At 48.2% G+C, this 25523-nt stretch overlaps 2 protein-coding genes and 1 long non-coding RNA gene across 4 annotated transcripts; 1 reads left to right on the top strand and 2 right to left on the bottom strand.

The window, feature by feature from the left end:
• Positions 1–3467: 3467 nt before the first annotated feature.
• LOC139200560 (protein Atg16l2-like) lies at positions 3468–17449 on the bottom strand. 2 transcript variants are annotated; one of them, XM_070829882.1, is made up of 18 exons: positions 17185–17449; positions 16176–16233; positions 15994–16063; positions 15788–15861; positions 15350–15601; positions 15104–15169; positions 14638–14724; positions 14487–14540; positions 14287–14392; positions 12568–12673; positions 11841–11911; positions 11681–11752; positions 11062–11179; positions 10878–10983; positions 6409–6561; positions 6278–6325; positions 4055–4156; positions 3468–3856 (listed from the first exon to the last, which is right to left on the bottom strand). In XM_070829882.1, exons 1-18 carry the CDS (start codon positions 17354–17356, stop codon positions 3763–3765), a joined length of 1809 nt encoding a protein of 602 aa, XP_070685983.1. In that variant the 5' UTR covers positions 17357–17449; the 3' UTR covers positions 3468–3762. The 2 variants fall into 2 exon arrangements, with proteins under 2 accessions (XP_070685983.1, XP_070685984.1); XM_070829883.1 differs by having other exon boundaries at positions 14287–14389.
• A 763-nt stretch (positions 17450–18212) lies between these two features.
• On the top strand, positions 18213–22631 carry lipt2 (lipoyl(octanoyl) transferase 2). The gene is made up of 4 exons (XM_070828587.1): positions 18213–18322; positions 18778–19274; positions 19353–19479; positions 22011–22631. Exons 2-4 carry the CDS (start codon positions 18966–18968, stop codon positions 22265–22267), a joined length of 693 nt encoding a protein of 230 aa, XP_070684688.1. The 5' UTR covers positions 18213–18322; positions 18778–18965; the 3' UTR covers positions 22268–22631.
• On the bottom strand, positions 22543–24506 carry LOC139199546 (uncharacterized). The gene is made up of 3 exons (XR_011584143.1): positions 24079–24506; positions 23905–24042; positions 22543–23783 (listed from the first exon to the last, which is right to left on the bottom strand). It is a non-coding gene; the product is annotated as an uncharacterized lncRNA (long non-coding RNA).
• Between the last annotated feature and the right edge of the window lie 1017 nt (positions 24507–25523).

The following is a 25523-nucleotide window of genomic DNA, read 5'->3' as shown; positions in this document are numbered from 1 at the left end:
CTCTCTCTCTGTCTCTCTCTCTCCCCCTCCCTCTCTCTCTCTCTCCCTCTCTCTCCCCCTCCCTCTCTCTCTGTCTCTCTCTCTCCCTCTCTCTCCCCCTCCCTCTCTCTCTGTCTCTCTCTCCCCCTCCCTCTCTCTCTGTCTCTCTCTCTCTCTCTCCCCCTCCCTCTCCCCCTCCCTCTCTCTCTCTCAGGAAGTGGTCGTCATGCCGTCAGATTCTTCTCAGCAGGAGGAAAAACCTCCATCTGAGCTCCGACTGAACAAACGACAGAATCCACCCGTCCTCCTCCTCTTTAACTCACCCCCTCTTCCTCCTCCTCCTCTGCCTCTTTAACTCACCCCCTCTTCCTCCTCCTCCTCCTCCTCCTCTTTAACTCACCCCCTCTTCCTCCTCCTCCTCTTTAACTCACCCCCTCTTCCTCCTCCTCCTCTGCCTCTTTAACTCACCCCCTCTTCCTCCTCCTCTGCCTCTTTAACTCACCCCCTCTTCCTCCTCCTCCTCCTCTGCCTCTTTAACTCACCCCCTCTTCCTCCTCTTCCTCCTCCTCCTCCTCCTGTCAGAGTCATTAGCAGTAAATGTGTTCAAACCAAACGACCCCCCCGGAGGACAGAGGGGCTTTATTTGACCTTCACTAAATAAACTGTCTGCTTTGTTTCTGCTGATCGATCAGACATCAATATTCATTTAGATCAAAGTATCTACTGGTTCCTTCAGTTGAAGGTTCAGTTGATCTTTTTACTTTACCTTATTTCATTATGTATCTTAGCGTTAGCGTTAGCATTAGCCTTGCTGCAGGTATTTCTTTTTCATCTATTTCAGTTCATTTTTGCGTCCATCAAATAAAACCCTTTTACAGGTCACATGACGTGGTGTCAGAACCTGAGAGGGCCATACTTCTGTTTCCATGGTAACACCTGGGGGTCTGACTAACATCTGGAACAGACAAACGTTGTTCATAGGACGGATCGTTAAGCTAGCCACAAAGCTAACATTAGGCTAGCCACAAAGCTAACGCTGTGCTAGTTAGATGTGATGTAGGGTTGCAGTGTTCACTGGATCGTTAACTGAGGCTCTGACTGCGTCCCTGTTGCTATGGTTACTGTTACCGTTTGTCTCGCTCATGTTTATGTGACTCAGGCGTTGAAGTGATATTAAGGCTTAAAGTCGTGCATAATTTAGGGCGTGGCCACTTGAACACATCTCAGACCCTCAGGCTGTTGCTAAAGGTGGCGCTGTAGCAACTTTTATTTTGAAAATCCCACTTAAAACACTGGAGCGTCTCCCCTCTAATTCATATTATATCTTCATATTATTTCTCAGTATCTCCATCTTTGGGCCGGTGGCAGCAGCTGCTTCCTGTTTCCTCATTAATGAGCTCAGCGTGAAACAGCCCAGAGCCTCCTCATCATCACCCTCCTCATCATCACCATCATCATCATCACCTCAGATTTTTAAAACTCCACAACGACAAATCAATGAGGACGCAGTGAAGCCTGAGGGTTAGGAAGCAGTTTATTAGGAGCAAAGACACAGTTACAGTGTGAACATCAGGGGGGGGTTAGCTCCCAGGACTCTGCTGCTGCCTCCATCAGTCAGTGCGTCTGTGTTGGGGTTTTAAAGGGTCGGTTTGGATCCACACTAACAAGTTAAAACGACCAGTCACAGTCACAGTAACTAGTAACTAGTAACTAGTACAGCAACTCCTGAGCTGTGTGAGGTAAAATTGGTGCTTTTATCAATGGAGTCTGGTGGCGAGTGATATACCTGCTGTTTTCTTTCTTAGCTCATGTTAAGGCTACTGGACCGATTCCAAACCCTGTAGACAACAGAACAGGTCCAGAGTGGGACCAGGATTAGAGCTACTGGACAGACTGACGCCCTCAGTGACGACTGACAGGCTCAGCAGTTTGTCTCTGAGCTCAACAAGACACAAACTACAAACTCTTTTAAAAGTTCCAAACCAGCAAAATAATAAATAACAGAAAACAGACCAGAAATAAAAGCCGCCGCTCTTCACAGGAAACAGTCAGTGAAACTGAACATTCCAAAATAAAAGCTCAACCAACCAGACACAGAAAACATTCATCATGAAAGCAAATTAATTATATTTGACCTTTTTATGGTCATTTGGGCTCTGAGCCAGGAGAGGACCGGAGGACCACAGGACCACAGGACCAGAGGACCGGAGGACCACAGGACCACAGGACCACAGGACCGGAGGACCACAGGACCACAGGACCACAGGACCGGAGGACCACAGGACCACAGGACCACAGGACCGGAGGACCACAGGACCGGAGGACCACAGGACCACAGGACCACAGGACCACAGGACCGGAGGACCACAGGACCAGAGGACCAGAGGACCGGAGGACCACAGGACCACAGGACCAGAGGACCACAGGACCACAGGACCACAGGACCACAGGACCGGAGGACCAGAGGACCACAGGACCCTGGAGGTTTGGACCTGCTCAGCTCTTTGCTTTAATCAGTGGAGGATAAGCGACGGCGAGGATCAGACGTTACAGCGGTCGCTGCACGGGGCGTTGACTTTTCTCTTTGAAGCTGCTGACTTCAAAGTTGACACGCCAAACTGGGAATTAAAGGAGAGCTGCAGAGGGACCAGGACCAGGACCAGACTGACCCTGGGAAACCTTCACCATCAACTCCTTGTTTACTTTGGAAATATAACACCAACTCTTCAAAATAAAAGTCCCCTCAGGAGCATCGTCCTCTGCACAGAGGTCAAAGGTCGAGGCGTCATGAGTGTCTTAAATAAAAGAAGTCTCACAGGATGAAGACACGTATGTTTCTACACACATCAGCCTCCTCACTAAAATCACATAGTTCTGTTTTTCATCATGTTTCTCCTTAAACTACCTGATCACTGTGTACTTATGCTGCTGTAGCTGCACCTCCAGCACACTAGAGGGCAGTGGGGTCTCTGTTCTGACTGCAGCGACTAAACCTGACGGATCCTGTTGGATTGGAGCTGATAAATGATGAACCACAGATACTTTTACCGAAGTTCCTGTGATGAAGTAAAACACACCTAGAAATCAGAGAGAGAAAGACGTGTCAGAACCTGCCTGAGACGTCCGTCTGTCCGTCCAGGGCCACCCCGCAAACAGGAGCTGCTAACAGCATTTGCCAAAACGTTAACGAATTAGCTAAAAGGCTCAGACGAGTTTAAAGTTGCCTGCAGCTGACTTTAGCCACAACAGAGCAGGGGGGTGAAAAATGGCCGACCTTTGAGCCAACGTTGAAAAATGATGCTACAATCAGGCAGAAACATCACACGGGCAAACCAAAGTTAGCTGAAGCTAGCTGATGCTAGCTGAAGCTAGCTGAGGCTGATAACGTGATGCTACCCTTTAGGTTCTCCTGTGTTATACATCGACATCGTCTTGTTTTTTGGTTTTTCTGCTAAAGCAACAAACTCATAAGGTTTTACTTTCTGCTTTTGAATGCTCCTAATAAACGAGACGAATGACTTGTTTCTGTAAACTTCCTTGTAAACATGATTCTGATATGACTGAATATCTTTTTATATACTTTATAAAAACATTCAAACGACGCAGGAATGTTTCCCTGTGTGGCTGCAGGTCACCACTTAAACGACCTCCACTTAAGTTAAGAGCAGAAAGTTTCACGTCCCTTTTGTCTGATTAAAAACACGACCGTTCCCTTTAACAGCACTCAGGTCACTTTGTTTTTTTAAGGTGCGGCGTGCTGTGTGGGGTGTTGCCATGACAACGTCAGATGTCACTCCAGAGGACGGCCAGCCTGCTCTTGTCCACGCTGACGACGTACTGGCCGGACAGAGACCAGGACACGGCACTGATGGACGAGCTGAGGACAGACAGTGGGGTTATTAAAGGAACAGTACAACGTTTACTGTGGCTAAATAACATGTGGAGTCCCTCAGGGCAGCGTCCTGGGGTCTCTGATCTTTCTATTAAATTTTGTGGCGATTTAAATCCAAGCCAGTCTTCTTGTGTCTGATTGGTTCATGTATTGATCAGCTGATAAACACCTGCGGCCGCTCACCTGTGTTTGTCAGGTAGGCAGGTCTCCAGGTTGCCGGTGGAGACGTTCCAGATGTAAACAGCACCGTCTGCTGATCCAGCAGCGAGGAAGCAGCCGTCAGGACTGAGGAGAGAGAATATGGGGTCAGAGTCACAGGGTCCGGCATGGGACCAGGACCAGGATCCTGGAAGAGCTCTGCTAGCCCCAAACCTGACCTGGGACTTGTAAGTCAAAGTTCTGGGGTCTCACGTCAGGTTCAGGGTCCATGTTATTTTTACTTATTTAATCTTTTATTTCTTATTTATTATTTTATTATTTAGATTCATGGAAGGAAATAAGCAGCCGCCTGAAGACTCCGGACGCCTTCATCAGGACGAACCCCTCCACACACACCACCTCGTTTAAGGGGGGGCGTTCTAACATACGAGCGGCCTGAGAAACACTTGTATACGAGATCATTTCATGTGACTATTAAGAACGGCCCGTCGGTACACTCCCACCTCTCATACTACAAATCCCACAATGCACTGAACAGCTGCCGCGCTAGTCAGGACCCGTGCAGCGGTCAACACACCTGTGTGTGAGGATCCTGGATCTGATTACACCTGAGGGAGGAAAGGACGTCTGAGGGCAAACCTGCAGAGCTTCTCATCAGCTGGTCCAGCAGGTCAGGGTGCAGACCTGCAGACCTGAAGACCTGTAGACCTGTAGACCTGCAGACCTGCAGACCTGCAGACCTGTAGACCTGTAGACCTGTAGACCTGCAGACCTGCAGACCTGTAGACCTGCAGACCTGCAGACCTGCAGACCTGTAGACCTGTAGACCTGCAGACCTGCAGACCTGCAGACCTGTAGACCTGTAGACCTGTAGACCTGCAGACCTGCAGACCTGCAGACCTGTAGACCTGCAGACCTGCAGACCTGGATGTGATGCCTCACCATCATGTGTGTGTGTGTGTGCGTGTGTGTGTGTGTGTGTGTGTGTGTGTGTGTGTGTGTCCTGTCAGTTTGAACACATGAATATTTCATATTCAGGGTGGATTTATGTTGATCGGTGTGGAAGCTCAAGACAGAACCCAGCAGGGAGCCGTGTGTGTGTGTGTGTGTGTGTGTGTGTGTGTTATATTTTTAGCGTCTGAACAGACGTGAGGCATCCTGATCCTGCTGTCGTCATGGCAACAGCAGAAAATGACCCCCTCCCTTTATCATCCTGGTGAAATGTTGTGATCTGAAACACGCGGATCTGTGATCACATGATCGTTCAAACGAGCGAATAACTGATGTGGAGATCAAACAGCAGACGGGGATCAGTGCGGCTCTCATCATGTGCCCCCAGTCTGTGTAAAGAAGCGTCCTCTGATTGGTCGGTATCAGTCTGTGTAAAGAAGCGTCCTCTGATTGGTCGGTATCAGTCTGTGTAAAGAAGCGTCCTCTGATTGGTCGGTATCAGTCTGTATAAAGAAGCGTCCTCTGATTGGTCGGTATCAGTCTGTATAAAGAAGCGTCCTCTGATTGGTCGGTATCAGTCTGTATAAAGAAGCGTCCTCTGATTGGTCGGTATCAGTCTGTATAAAGAAGCGTCCTCTGATTGGTCGGTATCAGTCTGTGTAAAGAAGCGTCCTCTGATTGGTCGGTATCAGTCTGTATAAAGAAGCGTCCTCTGATTGGTCGGTATCAGTCTGTATAAAGAAGCGTCCTCTGATTGGTCGGTATCAGTCTGTGTAAAGAAGCGTCCTCTGATTGGTCGGTATCAGTCTGTGTAAAGAAGCGTCCTCTGATTGGTCGGTATCAGTCTGTGTAAAGAAGCGTCCTCTGATTGGTCGGTATCAGTCTGTGTAAAGAAGCGTCCTCTGATTGGTCGGTATCAGTCTGTATAAAGAAGCGTCCTCTGATTGGTCGGTATCAGTCTGTATAAAGAAGCGTCCTCTGATTGGTCGGTATCAGTCTGTATAAAGAAGCGTCCTCTGATTGGTCGGTATCAGTCTGTGTAAAGAAGCGTCCTCTGATTGGTCGGTATCAGTCTGTATAAAGAAGCGTCCTCTGATTGGTCGGTATCAGTCTGTATAAAGAAGCGTCCTCTGATTGGTCGGTATCAGTCTGTATAAAGAAGCGTCCTCTGATTGGTCGGTATCAGTCTGTATCAAGAAGCGTCCTCTGATTGGTCGGTATCAGTCTGTGTAAAGAAGCGTCCTCTGATTGGTCACTGACATAGTGGCTCACCTGTGTACAGGTGCGTGGACTCACCTGATGATGGCCTTGGTGCTGTCGCTGCCACATTTGAAGCCTTCAGCTCTGACAGACAAACAGACAGACAGACAGTCAGTGAGCACTGTGACAAACACACCAGCTGACATGTTCACCTGTCAGTCTTCTACCTGAAGCACACACGCTCGCTGCTCCGCCTCCTCAGGTCGACCAGCTGGAGGCAGTCGTCACGGCAACAGCTGAGCAGCTGACGCTGGTCAGAGCTGATGTCCAATGAGGTGACTTTACCCTGAGCAGGAAGCTCCTGGAAACAGCTGACCGACCTGGAAGACAACAGGACAGGTGAGTTCACCTTCATCCTCACCTTCACCTGAGCTGACGATGATGCTTATGATGATGTTAATGATGATGAAGATGATGCTAATGATGATGAAGATGATGTTGATGATGATGATGATGATGATGATGCTAATGATGATGAAGATGGTGCTGATGATGATGATGATGATGCTTATGATGATGAAGATGATGAAGATGATGATGATGTTAATGATGATGTTAATGATGAAGATGATGATGATGATGATGATGCTGATGCTAATGATGATGCTAATGATGCTGATGATGATGCTAATGATGCTAATGATGATGAAGATGATGTTAATGATGCTAATGATGCTAATGATGATGAAGATGACGTTGATGATGATGATGAAGATGATGTTAATGATGCTAATGATGATGAAGATGTTGATGATGATGATGCTAATGATGATGAAGATGATGTTAATGATGCTAATGATGATGAAGATGTTAATGATACTAATGATGATGATGATGATGATGATGCTAATGACGACGAAGATGATGTTAATGATGCTAATGATGATGAAGATGTTAATGATATTAATGATGATGATGATGATGTTAATGATGTTGATGATGATGTTAATGATGCTCATGATGATGAAGATGATGTTAATGATGCTAATGATGTTGATGATGATGTTAATGATGCTCATGATGATGAAGATGATGTTAATGATGCTAATGATGATGAAGATGATGTTAATGATGCTAATGATGATGAAGATGATGTTAATGATGCTAATGATGATGAAGATGATGTTGATGATGCTGATGCTGATGATGATGCTGATGAAGATGATGTTAATGATGCTAATGATGATGAAGATGTTAATGACGCTAATGATGATGCTACTGATGATGATGATGCTGATGCTAATGATGATGATGTTAATTATGATGTTAATGATATTAATGATGATGAAGATGATGATGATGTTAATGATGCTAATGATGTTGATGATGATGTTAATGATGCTCATGATGATGAAGATGATGTTAATGATGCTAATGATGATGAAGATGATGTTGATGATGCTGATGCTGATGATGATGAAGATGATGTTAATGATGCTAATGATGATGAAGATGTTAATGACGCTAATGATGATGCTGCTGATGATGCTAATGATGATGAAGATGTTAATGACGTTAATGATGATGCTACTGATGATGATGATGCTAATGATGATGATGTTAATTATGATGTTAATGATGCTAATGATGATGAAGATGTTAATGACGCTAATGATGATGCTAATGATGATGATGTTAACTATGATGTTAATGATGCTAATGATGCTAATGATGATGATGATGCTAATGATGATGTTAATGATGCTAATGATGCTAATGATGATGACGATGATGCTAATGATGATATGTTAATGATGCTAATGAAGATGATGCTAATGATGCTGATGATGATGATGCTGATTATGTTAATGATGATGAAGATGATGTTAATGACGCTAATGATGATGATGTTAATGACGCTAATGATGATGCTACTGATGATGATGATGCTGATGATGATGCTAATGATGATGATGTTAATGATGCTAATGATGATGCTAATGATGATGATGATGCTAGTGATGATGATGATGCTGATGATGATGTTAATGATGATGAAGATGATGTTAATGATGCTAATGATGATGAAGATGTTAATGACGCTAATGATGATGCTACTGATGATGATGATGCTGATGATGATGCTAATGATGATGATGTTAATGATGCTAATGATGATGATGTTAATGATTCTAATGATGATGAAGATGTTAATGACGCTAATGATGATGCTACTGATGATGATGATGCTGATGATGATGCTAATGATGATGATGTTAATGATTCTAATGATGATGACGATGATGCTAATGATGATGATGTTAATGATGTTAATGAAGATGATGCTAATGATGCTGATGATGATGATGATGTTAATGATGATGCTGATGTTAATGATGCTAATGATGATGAAGATGATGTTAATGACGCTAATGATGATGCTAATGCTAATGATGATGATGTTAATGATGCTGATGATGATGATGAAGATGATGCTGATGATGATGCTAATGATGATGATGATAATGCTAATGATGATGATGTTAATGATGCTGATGATGATGATGCTAATGATGATGAAGATGATGCTAATGATTATGCTAATGATGATGATGATATTAATGATGATGCTAATGATGATGAAGATGATGCTAATGATTATGCTAATGATGATGATGATGCTAATGGTGATGATGATGATGTTAATGATGATGCTAATGATGATGATGTTAATGATGCTAATGATGCTAATGATGATGAAGATGATGCTTGTTGCCATCTCTCTCTGCTGCTTTGGGGTTTTGTGTCAAACGTCCTTCAGTCTGAAAACAGCATTTAAACACTAATGGAGATCTGGCCAATCACAGCTCAGGAGTGATATGACTGTCCAATCAGGTGCCGGGAAGGTTGATGCTGGTGTGTGATTGGAGGTGATACCTGTCAATCATCAGCTGGTTCAAATTCAGGTGAGGGGGGGGGGGGGCTCTCTGGGCTGAGCTGTTGCTTGGCAACAGAGAGAGATGGGGTGTCACCATGGTGACGGCCAGAAGGATGACTGAGGACTGAGAGGTGTTGGGGGGGCAGGGAAGTGGAGGAGTGAAACACTGCAGTAAGCAAACGACATGACTGGAGAGGAAGAGGAATGGGTGAGGTGTGTGAGTGGGTGAGGTGTGTGAATGGGTGAGGTGTGTGAGTGGGTGAGGTGTGTGAGTGGGTGAGGTGTGTGAGTGGGTGAAGTGTGTGAGTGGGTGAAGTGTGTGAGTGGGTGAGGTGTGTGAATGGGTGAGGTGTGGGAGTGGGTGAGGTGTGTGAATGGGTGAGGTGTGGGAGTGGGTGAGGTGTGTGAATAGGTGAGGTGTGTGAGTGGGTGAGGTGTGTGAGTGGGTGAGGTGTGTGAATGGGTGAGGTGTGGGAGTGGGTGAGGTGTGTGAATAGGTGAGGTGTGTGAGTGGGTGAGGTGTGTGAATGGGTGAGGTGTGTGAGTGGGTGAGGTGTGTGAATGGGTGAGGTGTGTGAGTGGGTGAGGTGTGTGAATAGGTGAGGTGTGTGAGTGGGTGAGGTGTGTGAAAGGGTGAGGTGTGTGAGTGGGTGCGTGGGTGAGGTGTGTGAATAGGTGAGGTGTGTGAGTGGGTGAGGTGTGTGAATGGGTGAGGTGTGTGAGTGGGTGAGTGGGTGAGGTGTGTGAGTGGGTGAGGTGTGTGAGTGGGTGCGTGGGTGAGGTGTGTGAATGGGTGAGGTGTGTGAGTGGGTGAAGTGTGTGAGTGGGTGAGGTGTGAGAATGGGTGAGGTGTGTGAGTGGGTGAGGTGTGTGAATGGGTGAGGTGTGTGAGTGTGTGAGGTGTGAGTGGGTGAGGTGTGTGAATGGGTGAGGTGTGTGAGTGGGTGAGGTGTGAGTGGGTGAGGTGTGTGAGTGGGTGAGTGGGTGAGGTGTGTGAGTGGGTGAGGTGTGAGTGGGTGAGGTGTGAGAATGGGTGAGGTGTGTGAGTGGGTGAGGTGTGTGAATGGGTGAGGTGTGTGAGTGTGTGAGGTGTGAGTGGGTGAGGTGTGTGAATGGGTGAGGTGTGTGAGTGTGTGAGTGGGTGAGGTGTGTGAGTGTGTGAGGTGTGAGTGGGTGAGGTGTGTGAGTGGGTGAGGTGTGTGAGTGTGTGAGTGGGTGAGGTGTGTGAGTGTGTGAGGTGTGAGTGGGTGAGGTGTGTGAGTGGGTGAGGTGTGTGAGTGGGTGAGTGGGTGAGGTGTGTGAGTGTGTGAGTGGGTGAGGTGTGTGAGTGTGTGAGGTGTGAGTGGGTGAGGTGTGTGAATGGGTGAATGGGTGAGGTGTGTGAGTGGGTGAGGTGAGAGTGGGTGAGGTGTGTGAGTGGGTGAGTGGGTGAGGTGTGAGTGGGTGAGGTGTGTGAATGGGTGAGGTGTGTGAGTGGGTGAGTGGGTGAGGTGTGTGAATGGGTGAGGTGTGTGAGTGGGTGAGTGGGTGAGGTGTGAGTGGGTGAGGTGTGTGAATGGGTGAGGTGTGTGAGTGTGTGAGGTGTGAGTGGGTGAGTGGGTGAGGTGTGTGAGTGGGTGAGGTGTGTGAGTGTGTGAGTGGGTGAGGTGTGTGAATGGGTGAGGTGTGTGAATGGGTGAGGTGTGTGAGTGTGTGAGTGGGTGAGGTGTGTGAATGGGTGAGGTGTGTGAATGGGTGAGGTGTGAGTGGGTGAGGTACCTGGTGTCCCACACTCTGATCTTACAGTCGTAGTGCCCACTGATGACACAGTTCTCTGAACAAACCAGGTCACTGCAGTACGACGCCACTTCAGCTACCTGCACACCTGCAGGACAGATCCACCTGATCAGTCCTGATCACTGGGGAGGTTATTGATCGGTGATCAGTTAGTGATCAGACTCACAGGCGGCTCTGTGGAGGTCCCACAGTCTGATGGTTCTGTCTGCACTTCCTGTCACCACCTGATGAAGACCGCTGAACCTCGCCGCTGTCACCTTCCTGCTGTGACCTGTGAGGGTCAGCTGACACACAGGTGAGACACACAGGTGAGACGGACAGGTGAGACACACAGGTGAGACACACAGGTGAGACGGACAGGTGAGACACACAGGTGAGACGGACAGGTGAGACAGACAGGTGAGACGGACAGGTGAGACACACAGGCGAGACACACAGGTGAGACGGACAGGTGAGACACACAGGTGACACGAACAGGTGAGACACACAGGTGAGACGGACAGGTGAGACAGAGAGGTGGAAGTGTAGATGTTCACACTGTCATGTAGTCTGCCGGTGCTCAGGTGGTCAGGTGGTCAAGTGCTCAGGTGGTCAGGTGGTCAGGTGGTCAAGTGCTCAGGTGGTCAGGTGGTCAAGTGGTCAGGTGGTCAAGTGCTCAGGTGGTCAAGTGGTCAAGTGGTCAGGTGGTCAAGTGGTCAGGTGGTCAAGTGGTCAGGTGGTCAAGTGGTCAAGTGCTCAGGTGGTCAAGTGCTCAGGTGGTCAGGTGGTCAGGTGGTCACGGTTACCTTGGGAACGGACTCTTCCAGCCGCCACAACAGGGCCGACTTATCATAGGAGGCCGCCAGGACCCTGGAGCCCTGAGGAGAGACAGGTATCAGAGGAGAGACAGGTACCAGACTGTCAGACATGGCAGCGACAGTGGGGGGGTCCAGGTGTGCTACTCACCGTGGGGTCGAACTCCACGCAGGTGACGCCCTCTGTGCTGCCGTCCAGAGTCCCCCTGTGAGTCAGTGAGCCTGATGACATCATCAGGGAGGTCACGACCTCATCACACTTAGCACATCATCATAGTACTACTACTGCATAGTACTGCATAATACTGCATAGTACTACACAGTACTACACAGTACTGCATAGTACTACGCAGTACTACACAGTACTACACAGTACTGCATAGTACTACACAGTACTACACAGTACTACACAGTACTGCATAGTACTACACAGTACTGCATAGTACTACGCAGTACTACACAGTACTACGCAGTACTGCATAGTACTACACAGTACTACACAGTACTACACAGTACTGCACAGTACTACACAGTACTACACAGTACTACGCAGTACTGCATAGTACTACGCAGTACTACATAGTACTACACAGTACTGCATAGTACTACACAGTACTACACAGTACTACACAGTACTACACAGTACTACACAGTACTGCATAGTACTACACAGTACTGCATAGTACTACGCAGTACTACACAGTACTACACAGTACTGCATAGTACTACACAGTACTGCACAGTACTACACAGTACTACACAGTACTACACAGTACTGCATAGTACTACGCAGTACTACACAGTACTGCATAGTACTACACAGTACTACACAGTACTGCACAGTACTACACAGTACTACACAGTACTACATACTGTACCTGCTCTGACCTCCCACAGCTTGATGACTCGGTCTGTTCCTCCGGTTGCCAGCAGGTCTGAGCTGCAGCTGAACCTCACAGCGTTGATGCCCTGCTCATGGGCCTCCTGACAGACAGACAGACAGTCAGACAGACAGACAGGCAGGCAGGCAGACAGACAGACAGACAGACAGACAGACAGGCAGACAGACAGGCAGACAGGCAGGCAGACAAACTAACTGATGGAGCAGCAGCTCTAAAATCCCTGTTTTAGTGAATGTAGTCTGGTGTGTGTGCTGTTTGTGGTTAAACCAAAAGGATCTTCCAGGTCTCTCTCTGTAGGGATCCTTTCCATGATGCTGTCACACACTTAGAATAACACTCTGAGCCTGTCAGTGGATCAAACAAGCTCTTTTAGTGGACCTACTGTGATCAGGTGCAGTTGTCCCAAAGGATCACGTTGCAGCCATTGCAGCCCGTTTGGTGTCTGCTGGCTGAGGTGATCTACTGGACCAGTTCCAACACTTTTACTACCTACCAGTCACTCACACACCAGGATGTGGACACAGAGATCCCTCCGGGGATCAATAAAGTATTTCTATGTATCTATTAAGGGGGTAGAAACAGCGGAGTGACCCTTTAACAGAAAGACTTCTGTCTATGCTTCTGTTCTCTTCTGACACCAGAGACTCTGAGGGTTCTTCAAGGTTCTGGTTCTGAGGGGAACCAGGACCCAGAGGGCCGAGGTCCTGCAGTGGAGACGAGTTAGAGGACGAGACAGAGGAGACGTGGAGCTTCACAGAGAGGTGCATGATGGGTAGTGACACACAGACAGAGGAGCTCTTTGTCAAACACACAGAAACACTGTGAGAGAGAGAGAGTGTGTGTGTGTGTGTGTGTGTTACTGTGTGTGTGTGTGTGTTACTGTGTGTGTGTGTGTGTGTGTTACTGTGTGTGTGTGTGTGTTACTGTGTGTGTGTGTGTGTGTGTGTGTTACTGTGTGTGTGTGTGTTACTGTGTGTGTGTGTGTGTGTGTTACTGTGTGTGTGTGTGTGTTACTGTGTGTGTGTGTGTGTGTGTGTGTTACTGTGTGTGTGTGTGTTACTGTGTGTGTGTGTGTGTGTGTGTGTGTGTGTGTGGAGTGCTGCAGCCTGTCTCACCTCCACAGGGGGGAGACAGGGAGTTACTATTAAATATATGCAGTGTGTACTCAGTGTGTACCCCGTGTGTACCCCGTGTGTACCCAGTGTGTACCCAGTGTGTACTCAGTGTGTACTCAGTGTGTACTCAGTGTGTACCCCGTGTGTACCCCGTGTGTACCCAGTGTGTACCCAGCGTGTACCCAGCGTGTACCCAGCGTGTACCCAGTGTGTACTCAGTGTGTACCCCGTGTGTACCCCGTGTGTAACCCGTTTGTACCCAGTGTGTACCCCGTGTGTACCCAGTGTGTACCCCGTGTGTACCCCGTGTGTACCCCGTGTGTACCCAGTGTGTACTCAGTGTGTACTCAGTGTGTACCCAGTGTGTACTCAGTGTGTACCCCATTGTGTACCCAGTGTGTACTCAGTGTGTACCCCGTGTGTACTCAGTGTGTACCCCGTATGTACCCAGTGTGTACCCAGTGTGTACTCAGTGTGTACCCCGTGTGTACCCCGTGTGTACCCAGGGTGTACTCAGTGTGTACCCCGTGTGTACTCAGTGTGTACCCAGCGTGTACCCAGCGTGTACCCAGTGTACTACCAGGACTTGCAGGGCTCTCCTCGGGACCCTGGCTGACAGACAGATCCCAGTGGGACACATCAGATCCTCCTCCAGGCTGCTGACTGAGTGGCCACGCCTCTTCCTGCTGACATCACAGTCACATGTCCTTCACAGTCATTCATTAATAGAACCCATGTTAATACACACGTCTGGTCCGGACCGGGGACACGAGGACTCACTGGAACAGGCCTCTGATGGACGTCAGGATCCTCGGGGACGTCGCCGATGCCGATCTGAGCGAATGAAAGAAAGTGTGAGAGTTTTAGAGGAAACCTGGTCCCAGCGCCTGAACACAGAGAGTCTGGACAGAAGTGACGGGGGGGTGAGGACCTGAAGAGGCGAGCGTGTCCCCTCTCCGTGGACTCCGTGTCGTTTCCGTTCTTCGGAGACGTGGATCTGGAGGTCGGAGCCGAGGAGCTGAAACACAGAGTCGAGGTCCAACAGGAGTTTTTAACTGGATCTGAAACGGTCTCGATTTATTACTGAAGCCTCCAGATGACCCACGGACGCTAACAGGAGGTTCCTCTGGATTTTCTTTCTTCGACTGCTGACGAACCACAAACAGCCGTTAAACCGCTCACGCTGACTGATGGAGGCGGCAGCAGAGCAGCAGCTCTAAAATCCCTGTTTTTGTGAATGGAGTCTGGTGTGTGTGTGCAGAGAGCGATAGAACGTAGTTTATCAGTGGCTGTGGTCAAACTACCAAAATAAGAGCTGTTATTAAACCTGCTGCTCACTTTGGTTCATCAGTTTTCCTCTAAATTTACCAAAACACTCCCGACCAGGTGGATCTTACCTGTCCACGGTGACCTTTGACCTGGCAGCCGACTGCAGCTCCTTCTGCAGGTTGGCTTCACGAGCTCTGAGGAAAACACACAGACAGCAGCGGTGCGTTCAGGGACCCGGGCATCCTCTGTACAGGTGTGGTGATCTACAGGTCTGTGAGGTGCGTTCAGGTGCGTGTGGTGCCTTCAGGCGGGATGAACAGGTGTGTGAGGTGGTCCAGGTGTGCTGAACTGGTGTGCGTGGTGTGTTCAGGTACCTGGACCTGCGTTCGTTGCGGCTGTTCATGCGGGCGGCGGCCTGTTGTTTCAGGTGGATCATGTCCTCCAGCAGGTGTCCCCCTCGGACCTTCTCCTCACGGAGTCTCGTCTCCGCCGCCCTCTGGAGCTCCAGCAACCCGTCGTACTCCATCTTCAACGCCCCGTTCTCCTCCTGAACCCGCTCCACCCGCTCCTGCAGCTCCCGACGCTCATCAGACGCACCTGCCCACCGCCGCTCCACCTGCAGCAGTCTGATCACAGAGAGGAGACGTCGTCATCATCGTCATCATCGTCATCATCGTCATCATCGCAGTATTTTACCACCTGCTGACACCTGGTCTGACTGAACCAATCAGCTGTGAGGATCCACAGTGACTGATGATGTCACTGCTCAGGGCTGACAGGTGAGCAGACAGGTTCAGGTGTGTGTGACTCACCTGGCATGTTGCTCCTCCAGGAAACATTCTTTGATTTTAATCTGCTGCTGCAGCTCCACAACCTGATAGGCCAACTGTAAGAGAGGGGGAGGAGTCAGAGGAGGAGTCAGAGGAGGAGGAGGAGGAAGAGGAGGAGGAGGAAGAGGAGGAGGAAGAAGAAGAAGAGTCAAGAGTCAGGGAGCCGGTGATGATGTCACCAGGTGTACCTCTCCTGTGGTCGTCCTCAGCAGGTTGTTCTGGTGGAGCAGAGAGGAGATGCTGTCACAGGAGGGACGTCTGGGAACACAGAACAAACACACCTTCATCATCATCATCATCATCATCATCACACTGACTGTGTCACCAGGTGTGCTCAGGTGTGTTCAGGTACTATCGGACATCAGGGTACCTGGCGGAGCAGCTCAGCATTCCTTTGGCCAGGCTGCTTTTCTCCAGCAGCTGAGAGTCTGAAAAGACAGAGAACAGCATCAGACTGATCCTCGTGTCCACCTGACCAGGACTTCCTGTCTCAGGTAACGCACCTGTCAGAGATATGTCATGTGCTAGCAGTAGCTCCAGAGCTAACTGATGAAAAACACTGCAACAGAGACGCTCAAACCAAACTCCATTCAAAATTTGTAACATTTAAGATTCCTGCCTTTCTCATCACTCAAGTCTTTTTAATTCTTTGGGTTAAACTTCAGAAAAGGAAAATAAAATGTAGGTCTGACACAAACAGAATATAAAACATGAATATCTCTTTAGGCTTGTTGTGTGTCTGTGATTCACTGAGTGGTCGTCTGTCAGGAGAGACGTTTCCTCCAGCAGCAGGATGGTGATGAATCACTGGGAGAAGGAAGTGGAACAACATGGGGTTCTGTTTTCTGACAGCTTCCTGTCCCTGAACACCGCCACAATAAAGGAACTTGTTGTTTACTCTAGACACAGTTTCTCAGTTTATTTTGGGGGGGGCGGTGATTTCAGACACTGAAACTACTCAAACATGAGTAACAGATTTTTTCTGTTGAGTTTGGTTACTCTGACTGTTTAGCAGGTATGAAAACAGGAAGGATCCCGTTAAATAATCTTCTTTTTGTCTCAGTTGGCAGCGGAAATCTCTTTAAATCTCTTAAATAAAGAGAGATCCTTGTTCTCCAGGTGTGACACCAGGTAGAACGACTCTGAACCAAACTCAAGCCAAGATTAGAAACTGAGTGAAGAACTATCCACTGGATTACAGTGTTATAGCAGGAACCTGGAGCTGAGATTCTTCTGAACCAAACTCCATTCAACAAATCTCTGTTTCTGCAGACGGCTGAAACAGCTCTGCCTCAGCCTGCTGCCGAGGACTCTAGAATTGACAGATTTTTGAATGGAGTTTGGTGACACTGACGGTGACAACTTCAAACTTGTCTTACAGAAGCGGATCAGGTCCTGGAACAGGTGGTGCTGGTTCAGGTCTCGGTGCTTCAGCTGACGGACGATGTGTCTCTTCCAGGTCTCCGCCGACCTGTCGCCGCCTCCCGCAGCCGGGACCGGGCGGCCGCGCCCCGGCGCTCCGGCGGAGTGTGTCACGGTCACAGCGGCCATGATGCCCGCGGGCCGGGCCGCTTCATGCCGTTTCCCCGCTGACAGACGCTCCCAGCCGGCCTGCTGTTACTCACAGCTGCGTGTCGGAGCTCCGGCTGCTGTGCCCGCCGCCATGTTGGCTCCTCCCTCCTCAAACTTTCTGTTGTTAAACTTTTTCCTCTGGGGGGGCGGGGCTGAGCCGCTCAGCCAATCAGCGTCCGTCTGCGCTCTTCCTGTTTTGAGGAGGAAAAACAAAAACAAACACACCCTGCAGGACACGCCCCCTGAAGGCCTCACCTGGGGGCGTCACTGAACATCAAGTCCACAGTCCTGCTGACTGTTCTCATGTTCTCCTCCTGGTGGTGTGGGTTCTCTCTGGTTCTCCGGGTTCCCACACAGACCAGCAGGTTTCCTCCTGTTCTTCCTGCTCATGTGAAGGTGACAGCAGCAGCTCCTGTGTCCTGTGAGCTAAAATCACTGTTTTTGTGAATGGAGTCTGGTGTGTGTGCTCACCTGTTGTTCTAATGATTCTGTCGTGACCCCTGAATTTATCTGTGTGGAATTATTAGTGTGTTTTATCTTCCTTTAAACTTCCCTCAGCTGCTTTAAACTGGACACACCGTTTCTCTGTCCACTAGTTTATCAGGTCTTCTTTTGCCGAAAAGGTAAAATACTGTAAAAGTACTTTTATTTCACACTATATTAAAAGGCACCTGAACACTGCAGGGAGCTCGTGAACGCAGCACGTTTCGCCAAAAATAAATGAAAATGAAGAAATAAATATATAACAATAAAAAATGAATCAGATACAAGGTCCGTGTGGATGTGTAGTCAGTAAACGAGATGAAGTCATTTGAGTTTTATTGTGAAAGGCTTTGGCTTCCTGTCAGACGGTGGCAGCAGACACCGGAAGTGGAAGAAGTGAACAACAACAATGGCGGCGCCCAGTGAGCGGATCAGCTGGAGGAGAGAGTGAGAGAGCTGGAGGTAAAACCAGTACTCTGCAGCTGAACCCCCCCGGACTGATTAATGATTACTGATCAATAATTATTATTACAGAGGAAACAATAAGGGGGGGGGGGTTAAAGGTGGTTGTGACGGAGTTTAGACCAAAACATGAAATACTGAAGGTGGAGATGCTTCTTCAGAGTAACTGGTTCTGATTTCTAGATTTAGTTTCTCATAATTTCAGACTTTGTCCCTTAAAGAAGTCAGTCAGTGAGTTTTTAAGGGACTGATCACACTGATACTGATCAATAAAGACACTTACAGGGCCCAGACAGACACCTGAACCAGACTGAGATCCACATGTTCTGGTTGTAGACCAGCAGTCCAAACCTGAGACCCCCCAGGACAAAACAACAACACCACCTTAAGACCTCCTAAACACCACCTGAGCCGCTTTAACTGAGTGCTTGTCTGGTAATTGTCTCCTGCTCCAGTCCTGGTCTCCTATCCTGGTCTCCTATCCTGGTCTCCAGTCCTGGTCTCCTGTCCTGGTCTCCTGTCCTGGTCTCCTGTCCTGGTCTCCAGTCCTGGTCTCCTGTCCTGGTCTCCTGTCCTGGTCTCCTATCCTGGTCTCCTGTCCGGGTCTCTAGTCCTAATCTCCAGTCCTGGTCTCCAGTCCAGGATGCGGGGCAGCAGGCCGGTGGTGGAGGTGGTCCGTCTGGGCCTGGTCTCCTACCAGGAGGCCCTGCGGCTGCAGCAGGTCTACGTGAACCGGCACCAGTCCGGTCCGGCTCACGCTCTGCTGCTATGTCAGCACCCGCCGGTCTACACCACCGGGATCCGCCACAAACCTTACCCCACCGACCTGCTGGACCGCCTCCGGCTGCTGGGGGCCGACATCCACCGCACCAACCGAGGAGGACTCATCACCTTCCACGGGCCGGGACAGCTGGTCTGCTACCCGGTCCTGAACCTGAGCGGCTTCAAGAAGGTCTGAGGTGGTACACTGACAAGTTTGATGCCGTTTGATGTGAGCAGACCAGTTTTTAACGTCTGATCTGGTTCTCAGAGTGTTCGCTGGTATGTCTGTGAGCTGGAGAAGACCATCATCTCCGTCTGCAGGCGCTTTGGCATTGAAGCCTCCACATCTCCTCACACCGGAGTCTGGGTCAGAGACCACAAGATCTGTGCCATCGGTAAGACGACGTCTCCACCGTCTGTATAAAGAAGCGTCCTCTGATTGGTCGGTATCAGTCTGTGTAAAGAAGCGTCCTCTGATTGGTCGGTATCAGTCTATAAAGAAGCGTCCTCTGATTGGTCGGTATCAGTCTATAAAGAAGCGTCCTCTGATTGGTCGGTATCAGTCTGTGTAAAGAAGCGTCCTCTGATTGGTCGGTATCAGTCTATAAAGAAGCGTCCTCTGATTGGTCGGTATCAGTCTGTGTAAAGAAGCGTCCTCTGATTGGTCGGTATCAGTCTGTGTAAAGAAGCGTCCTCTGATTGGTCGGTATCAGTCTATAAAGAAGCGTCCTCTGATTGGTCGGTATCAGTCTGTGTAAAGAAGCGTCCTCTGATTGGTCGGTATCAGTCTATAAAGAAGCGTCCTCTGATTGGTCGGTATCAGTCTGTGTAAAGAAGCGTCCTCTGATTGGTCGGTATCAGTCTGTGTAAAGAAGCGTCCTCTGATTGGTCAGTATCAGTCTATAAAGAAGCGTCCTCTGATTGGTCGGTATCAGTCTATAAAGAAGCGTCCTCTGATTGGTCGGTATCAGTCTGTGTAAAGAAGCGTCCTCTGATTGGTCGGTATCAGTCTATAAAGAAGCGTCCTCTGATTGGTCGGTATCAGTCTGTGTAAAGAAGCGTCCTCTGATTGGTCGGTATCAGTCTATAAAGAAGCGTCCTCTGATTGGTCGGTATCAGTCTATAAAGAAGCGTCCTCTGATTGGTCGGTATCAGTCTGTATAAAGAAGCGTCCTCTGATTGGTCGGTATCAGTCTATAAAGAAGCGTCCTCTGATTGGTCGGTATCAGTCTGTATAAAGAAGCGTCCTCTGATTGGTCGGTATCAGTCTATAAAGAAGCGTCCTCTGATTGGTCGGTATCAGTCTGTGTAAAGAAGCGTCCTCTGATTGGTCGGTATCAGTCTATAAAGAAGCGTCCTCTGATTGGTCGGTATCAGTCTGTATAAAGAAGCGTCCTCTGATTGGTCGGTATCAGTCTGTGTAAAGAAGCGTCCTCTGATTGGTCGGTATCAGTCTATAAAGAAGCGTCCTCTGATTGGTCGGTATCAGTCTGTATAAAGAAGCGTCCTCTGATTGGTCGGTATCAGTCTGTGTAAAGAAGCGTCCTCTGATTGGTCGGTATCAGTCTGTAAAGAAGCGTCCTCTGATTGGTCGGTATCAGTCTGTATAAAGAAGCGTCCTCTGATTGGTCGGTATCAGTCTATAAAGAAGCGTCCTCTGATTGGTCGGTATCAGTCTGTGTAAAGAAGCATCCTCTGATTGGTCGGTATCAGTCTGTAAAGAAGCGTCCTCTGATTGGTCGGTATCAGTCTGTATAAAGAAGCGTCCTCTGATTGGTCGGTATCAGTCTGTGTAAAGAAGCGTCCTCTGATTGGTCGGTATCAGTCTGTATAAAGAAGCGTCCTCTGATTGGTCGGTATCAGTCTGTGTAAAGAAGCGTCCTCTGATTGGTCGGTATCAGTCTGTATAAAGAAGCGTCCTCTGATTGGTCGGTATCAGTCTGTGTAAAGAAGCGTCCTCTGATTGGTCGGTATCAGTCTGTGTAAAGAAGCGTCCTCTGATTGGTCGGTATCAGTCTGTAAAGAAGCGTCCTCTGATTGGTCGGTATCAGTCTGTAAAGAAGCGTCCTCTGATTGGTCGGTATCAGTCTGTAAAGAAGCGTCCTCTGATTGGTCGGTATCAGTCTGTAAAGAAGCGTCCTCTGATTGGTCGGTATCAGTCTGTAAAGAAGCGTCCTCTGATTGGTCGGTATCAGTCTGTATAAAGAAGCGTCCTCTGATTGGTCGGTATCAGTCTGTATAAAGAAGCGTCCTCTGATTGGTCGGTATCAGTCTGTATAAAGAAGCGTCCTCTGATTGGTCGGTATCAGTCTGTATAAAGAAGCGTCCTCTGATTGGTCGGTATCAGTCTGTAAAGAAGCGTCCTCTGATTGGTCGGTATCAGTCTGTATAAAGAAGCGTCCTCTGATTGGTCGGTATCAGTCTGTATAAAGAAGCGTCCTCTGATTGGTCGGTATCAGTCTGTGTAAAGAAGCGTCCTCTGATTGGTCGGTATCAGTCTGTGTAAAGAAGCGTCCTCTGATTGGTCGGTATCAGTCTGTGTAAAGAAGCGTCCTCTGATTGGTCGGTATCAGTCTGTATAAAGAAGCGTCCTCTGATTGGTCGGTATCAGTCTGTAAAGAAGCGTCCTCTGATTGGTCGGTATCAGTCTGTAAAGAAGCGTCCTCTGATTGGTTGGTATCAGTCTATAAAGAAGCGTCCTCTGATTGGTCGGTATCAGTCTGTATAAAGAAGCGTCCTCTGATTGGTCGGTATCAGTCGGTATAAAGAAGCATCCTCTGATTGGTCGGTACCTGCTTCTAATGCTAACCCTGCTGCTAGCAGCTGTTACTGTGATCAGTACTGAGTTAAACCACCTGAACCTCCTCCAGGTGGACTCTCTCTGATCTTCTCTCTGACCTCTCTGTTTCTCGTTGTGTCTTTGGAGGAATCCACTGCGGTCGCTACATCACGTCTCACGGCTTGGCTCTGAACTGCAGCACCGACCTGTCGTGGTTCAGCCACATCGTGCCGTGTGGTATCGAAGGTAAAGGTGTGACGTCACTGAGCGCTGAGCTGCAGAGGGACGCGGGCGTGGAGGAGGCCGTCCCTCACCTGCTGGACGCCTTCGCAGAACAGTTCGGCTGTGAGCTGACGGACAGACGGACGCTTTACGGTGACGGGACAGCGGAGACATCGGCGTAGAAACTGACTTCAGTGATTAAAACACACCTTGTGTTCTGTTTGATCTCCAGAACAGAGAATCTGAGGATGTTCTAAAAAAGCCTTTAAAAGCTGCTTCACTTCCTGGACTTCTTATTTAAGGTTCAGATCCAAAGTTGGAGTCAATTAATGGAGGATGATTGGGACCTAATAATCTTTTCAACCAGTAAAACCCAAAAAATCATCGATCAATGTCCCTCAGTTTCCACCTTAAAAAAGAACTGAATGCTCTAAGGGGTAGAAATAAGATCCTTTAATAATCCTTAACCTGCACCTCATTATATTACAATCCATTAATTGATCACCTGAGATTACGTCATGAAAGTGTGAATAAATAGTGTTTGAACCACCAGATGGCTCCAGTTCTGACTGTGGTGTCGTGTTTTTACTTTTCTGTTTCTCTGATCGTCTGTCACGCTGAAGAAATCAGGTGGATCAGAAAACTGGATCCACTGAGTCCGGATCAGTATGAAACGTTTTCCTTTGTCCCTCTGATTCACCACCTGATGGTGGCGAGCGAGCAGGCCGGACCGTCAGCAGCACCGGGGGATGGAAAGAACAATGATAAAGGTGTTCTTGTGCTAATCAATATTCTTTATATTGACGATCGATCAGACCAGCTCTGATAGAGAAACATGACAGTAGTTAATATGTGAATAACAATAACAGGACTAATATCACCCCCCCCCATGTTACACCTCATACCATCCTGTGTGAAGAAACCAAAGCTTTAATCATGTTTTTGAACTGAAGCTCATCCAAACACAGCTCAGAGCGGATATAGAGATAGATCAGTAGATTAACTTGACAACGTGACACAACTTTTACTTTTAGCCAGAACAGCCCTGCGCTGTCCTCTGGAGAGCGGGCGTGGCTGGTAATCAGGTTCCTGTTTACAGGAGCGATTCCTGCCGGGCAGCGAGGCTGGAAGCCTTTTTACTGTATTCATTCAGTTTTATCGCATGAATTCTTGCTTTGCCCTTCACCTTCAGTCCCTTTTTGAGGATTAGAAATAGATAGACGGAGAAGAAAAGCAGATAAATGTCAGCAGTGAGTCTCATCATGAGGATTTATAGATAGAACTGATTCTGAGTCTGTTTCTGGGTCCAGACTAGCGTCGGTGAGCTGCTGCTGCAGTTCCCCTCCTCAGGACTAATAAAGGAATGTGTTGTTTCAGTGGACCCCTCCTCCGAATGTCTCCTCCAGGTCCACCATCACACCAAAGGCCAGGAGCTACAGATGATATAAAACAGGAAGGAGAAGAAGAAGCTCCTCTGTCCCAGGGCGTCCCCCAGGGTTCAATACTCGGTCCTCTCTTCTTCATCCTCTACATGCTCCCACTTGGTAGCATCATACGCCGTCATGGTCTCTATTTCCTCTACAGATGGCGTCCAGCTCTACATCTCCACCCAACAGATGGCGTCCAGCTCTACATCTCCACCCAACAGATGGCGTCCAGCTCTACATCTCCACCCAACAGATGGCGTCCAGCCTGACACTGAAAGTAAACCCTGGATTTGAGAGTCTCCTCAAACTCAACTGCGACAGATCAGACATGATCATCATCGCTCCCAAATCCGTCACCAACACCACACAGGACACAGGACACGTGACCCTACCTTCAGCTGATGATGTCACTTCCCGTGAGCCAATGAGCAACGCCGGTGCAACAGATCTGAGATCTGTGATCACCTACTCTCTCTCTCTGTGATCACCTGCTCTCTCTCTCTGATCACCTGCTCTCTCTCTCTGATCACCTGCTTTCTGATCACCTGCTCTCTCTCTCTGACCACCTGCTCTCTCTCTCTCTGATCACCTGTTCTCTCTCTGATCACCAGCTCTCTCTCTCTCTCTCTGATCACCTGCTCTCTCTCTCTCTGATCACCTGCTTTCTGATCACCTGCTCTCTCTCTCTCTCTCTCTGATCACCTGCTTTCTGATCACCTGCTCTCTCTCTCTCTCTGTGATCACCTGCTCTCTCTGTGATCACCTGCTCTCTCTCTCTGATCACCTGCTCTCTCTCTCTCTGTCTCTGATCACCTGCTCTCTCTCTCTGATCACCTGCTCTCTCTCTCTCTCTCTCTCTGATCACCTGCTCTCTCTCTCTCTCTGATCACCTGCTCTCTCTCTCTCTCTGACCACCTGCTCTCTTTCTGATCACCTGCTCTCTCTCTCTCTCTGATCACCTGCTCTCTCTCTCTGATCACTTCCTGTTGCTCAGAAACACTTCCTGTTCACCAGCAGAGCACATCAGATCCTCATGTTTAAGAGAAGATAAGATCACCAGCAATTACAGAAAGGCTAGTAATTAAGTAAAGATCAAAATAAGAATACAAAGTGTAAAGTGTCTCAGTGGATGCAGAGAAATAGTGCCTAACAAATTAAAATAAAGCACAACGTGTGAACAAGGTCAGAAGATAACTGACAGTGAGGTGAGAGGACCTGAGGAGCAGCAGGTAGAAGATCTCTGACGAGGAGGAGCAGGACACACAGACACAGTTCCTCAGGACAGGAAAAAGAAGTACTTTCACTTCTAGTCTGAACTTCAACTGTCAGTAAACATTTCAGGGGGGAGTAACAGCATCCTGTCACAGATCCTTTCACAGTAAAACACCTCTCCGTTTCTTCTCCTGCTTACTACTCAGACTCACTAAAGAAATCCATCATTTGACACCAGATGTGGATTTAAAAGTTGTAGAAACTGATTATTATTGATTATCCTTCTTAGTGTTATGGTTCAAAATGAACAGACGTCGGCGCCCTATCGTCGTTTCTCTACGTCTCCTTCCCACCAGGAGCGTTTCAGAGCCTTTCAAGACTTACTTGACTTAAAGTACTGGAGTACTGGCTTTAAAAGTACTCAGACGTCCATGTTCTTCCTCCTGTCAACTCTTCACGATGCATTTACAGACCTGCTGACTCACTTCAGGTGCAGATATTCACCTGAATGTTGATTATTATCCTTGTGTTAATAATGAGGACACCTGAGAGAGACAGCAGTGCACTCATCTGAAGGAAAGATACTCACACACAGTGGAGATGATTTTAAAACAGTAAATTCTCATATTATTAACCAAACACAGACAGAACATCAGTTAAATGCTGCAATTCATCAGGAATGGATTTAAGGAATATGTGGCATCATCAGACTGACTGCGTTAAAGAATAAATCACTTTTAGAAGGCCTTGACGAGCATTAACCAGCTAACAGGCTAACATTAGCCTAAACTCTGATTAG

Source organism: Pempheris klunzingeri, chromosome 4 (assembly GCF_042242105.1).
Source record: "Pempheris klunzingeri isolate RE-2024b chromosome 4, fPemKlu1.hap1, whole genome shotgun sequence".
NCBI lineage: Eukaryota > Metazoa > Chordata > Actinopteri > Acropomatiformes > Pempheridae > Pempheris > Pempheris klunzingeri.
The sequence above is the reverse complement of the archived record's forward strand: the minus strand, read 5'-3'. Positions and strand labels throughout refer to the sequence as shown.

Excerpts from the sequence above, each read along its gene's own strand:
- LOC139200560 (XM_070829882.1), bottom strand. The coding sequence starts at position 17,356 with ATGGCCGCTGTGACCGTGACACACTCCGCCGGAGCGCCGGGGCGCGGC. Across the intron at positions 15,170-15,349 it reads CGCAACGAACGCAGGTCCAG|AGCTCGTGAAGCCAACCTGC; the intron begins GTACCTGAACAC and ends TGTTTTCCTCAG. Across the intron at positions 11,753-11,840 it reads GCGTGGAGTTCGACCCCACG|GGCTCCAGGGTCCTGGCGGC; the intron begins GTGAGTAGCACA and ends GTCTCTCCTCAG.
- lipt2 (XM_070828587.1), top strand. The coding sequence starts at position 18,966 with ATGCGGGGCAGCAGGCCGGTGGTGGAGGTGGTCCGTCTGGGCCTGGTC. Across the intron at positions 19,275-19,352 it reads ACCTGAGCGGCTTCAAGAAG|AGTGTTCGCTGGTATGTCTG; the intron begins GTCTGAGGTGGT and ends TCTGGTTCTCAG. Across the intron at positions 19,480-22,010 it reads CCACAAGATCTGTGCCATCG|GAATCCACTGCGGTCGCTAC; the intron begins GTAAGACGACGT and ends GTGTCTTTGGAG.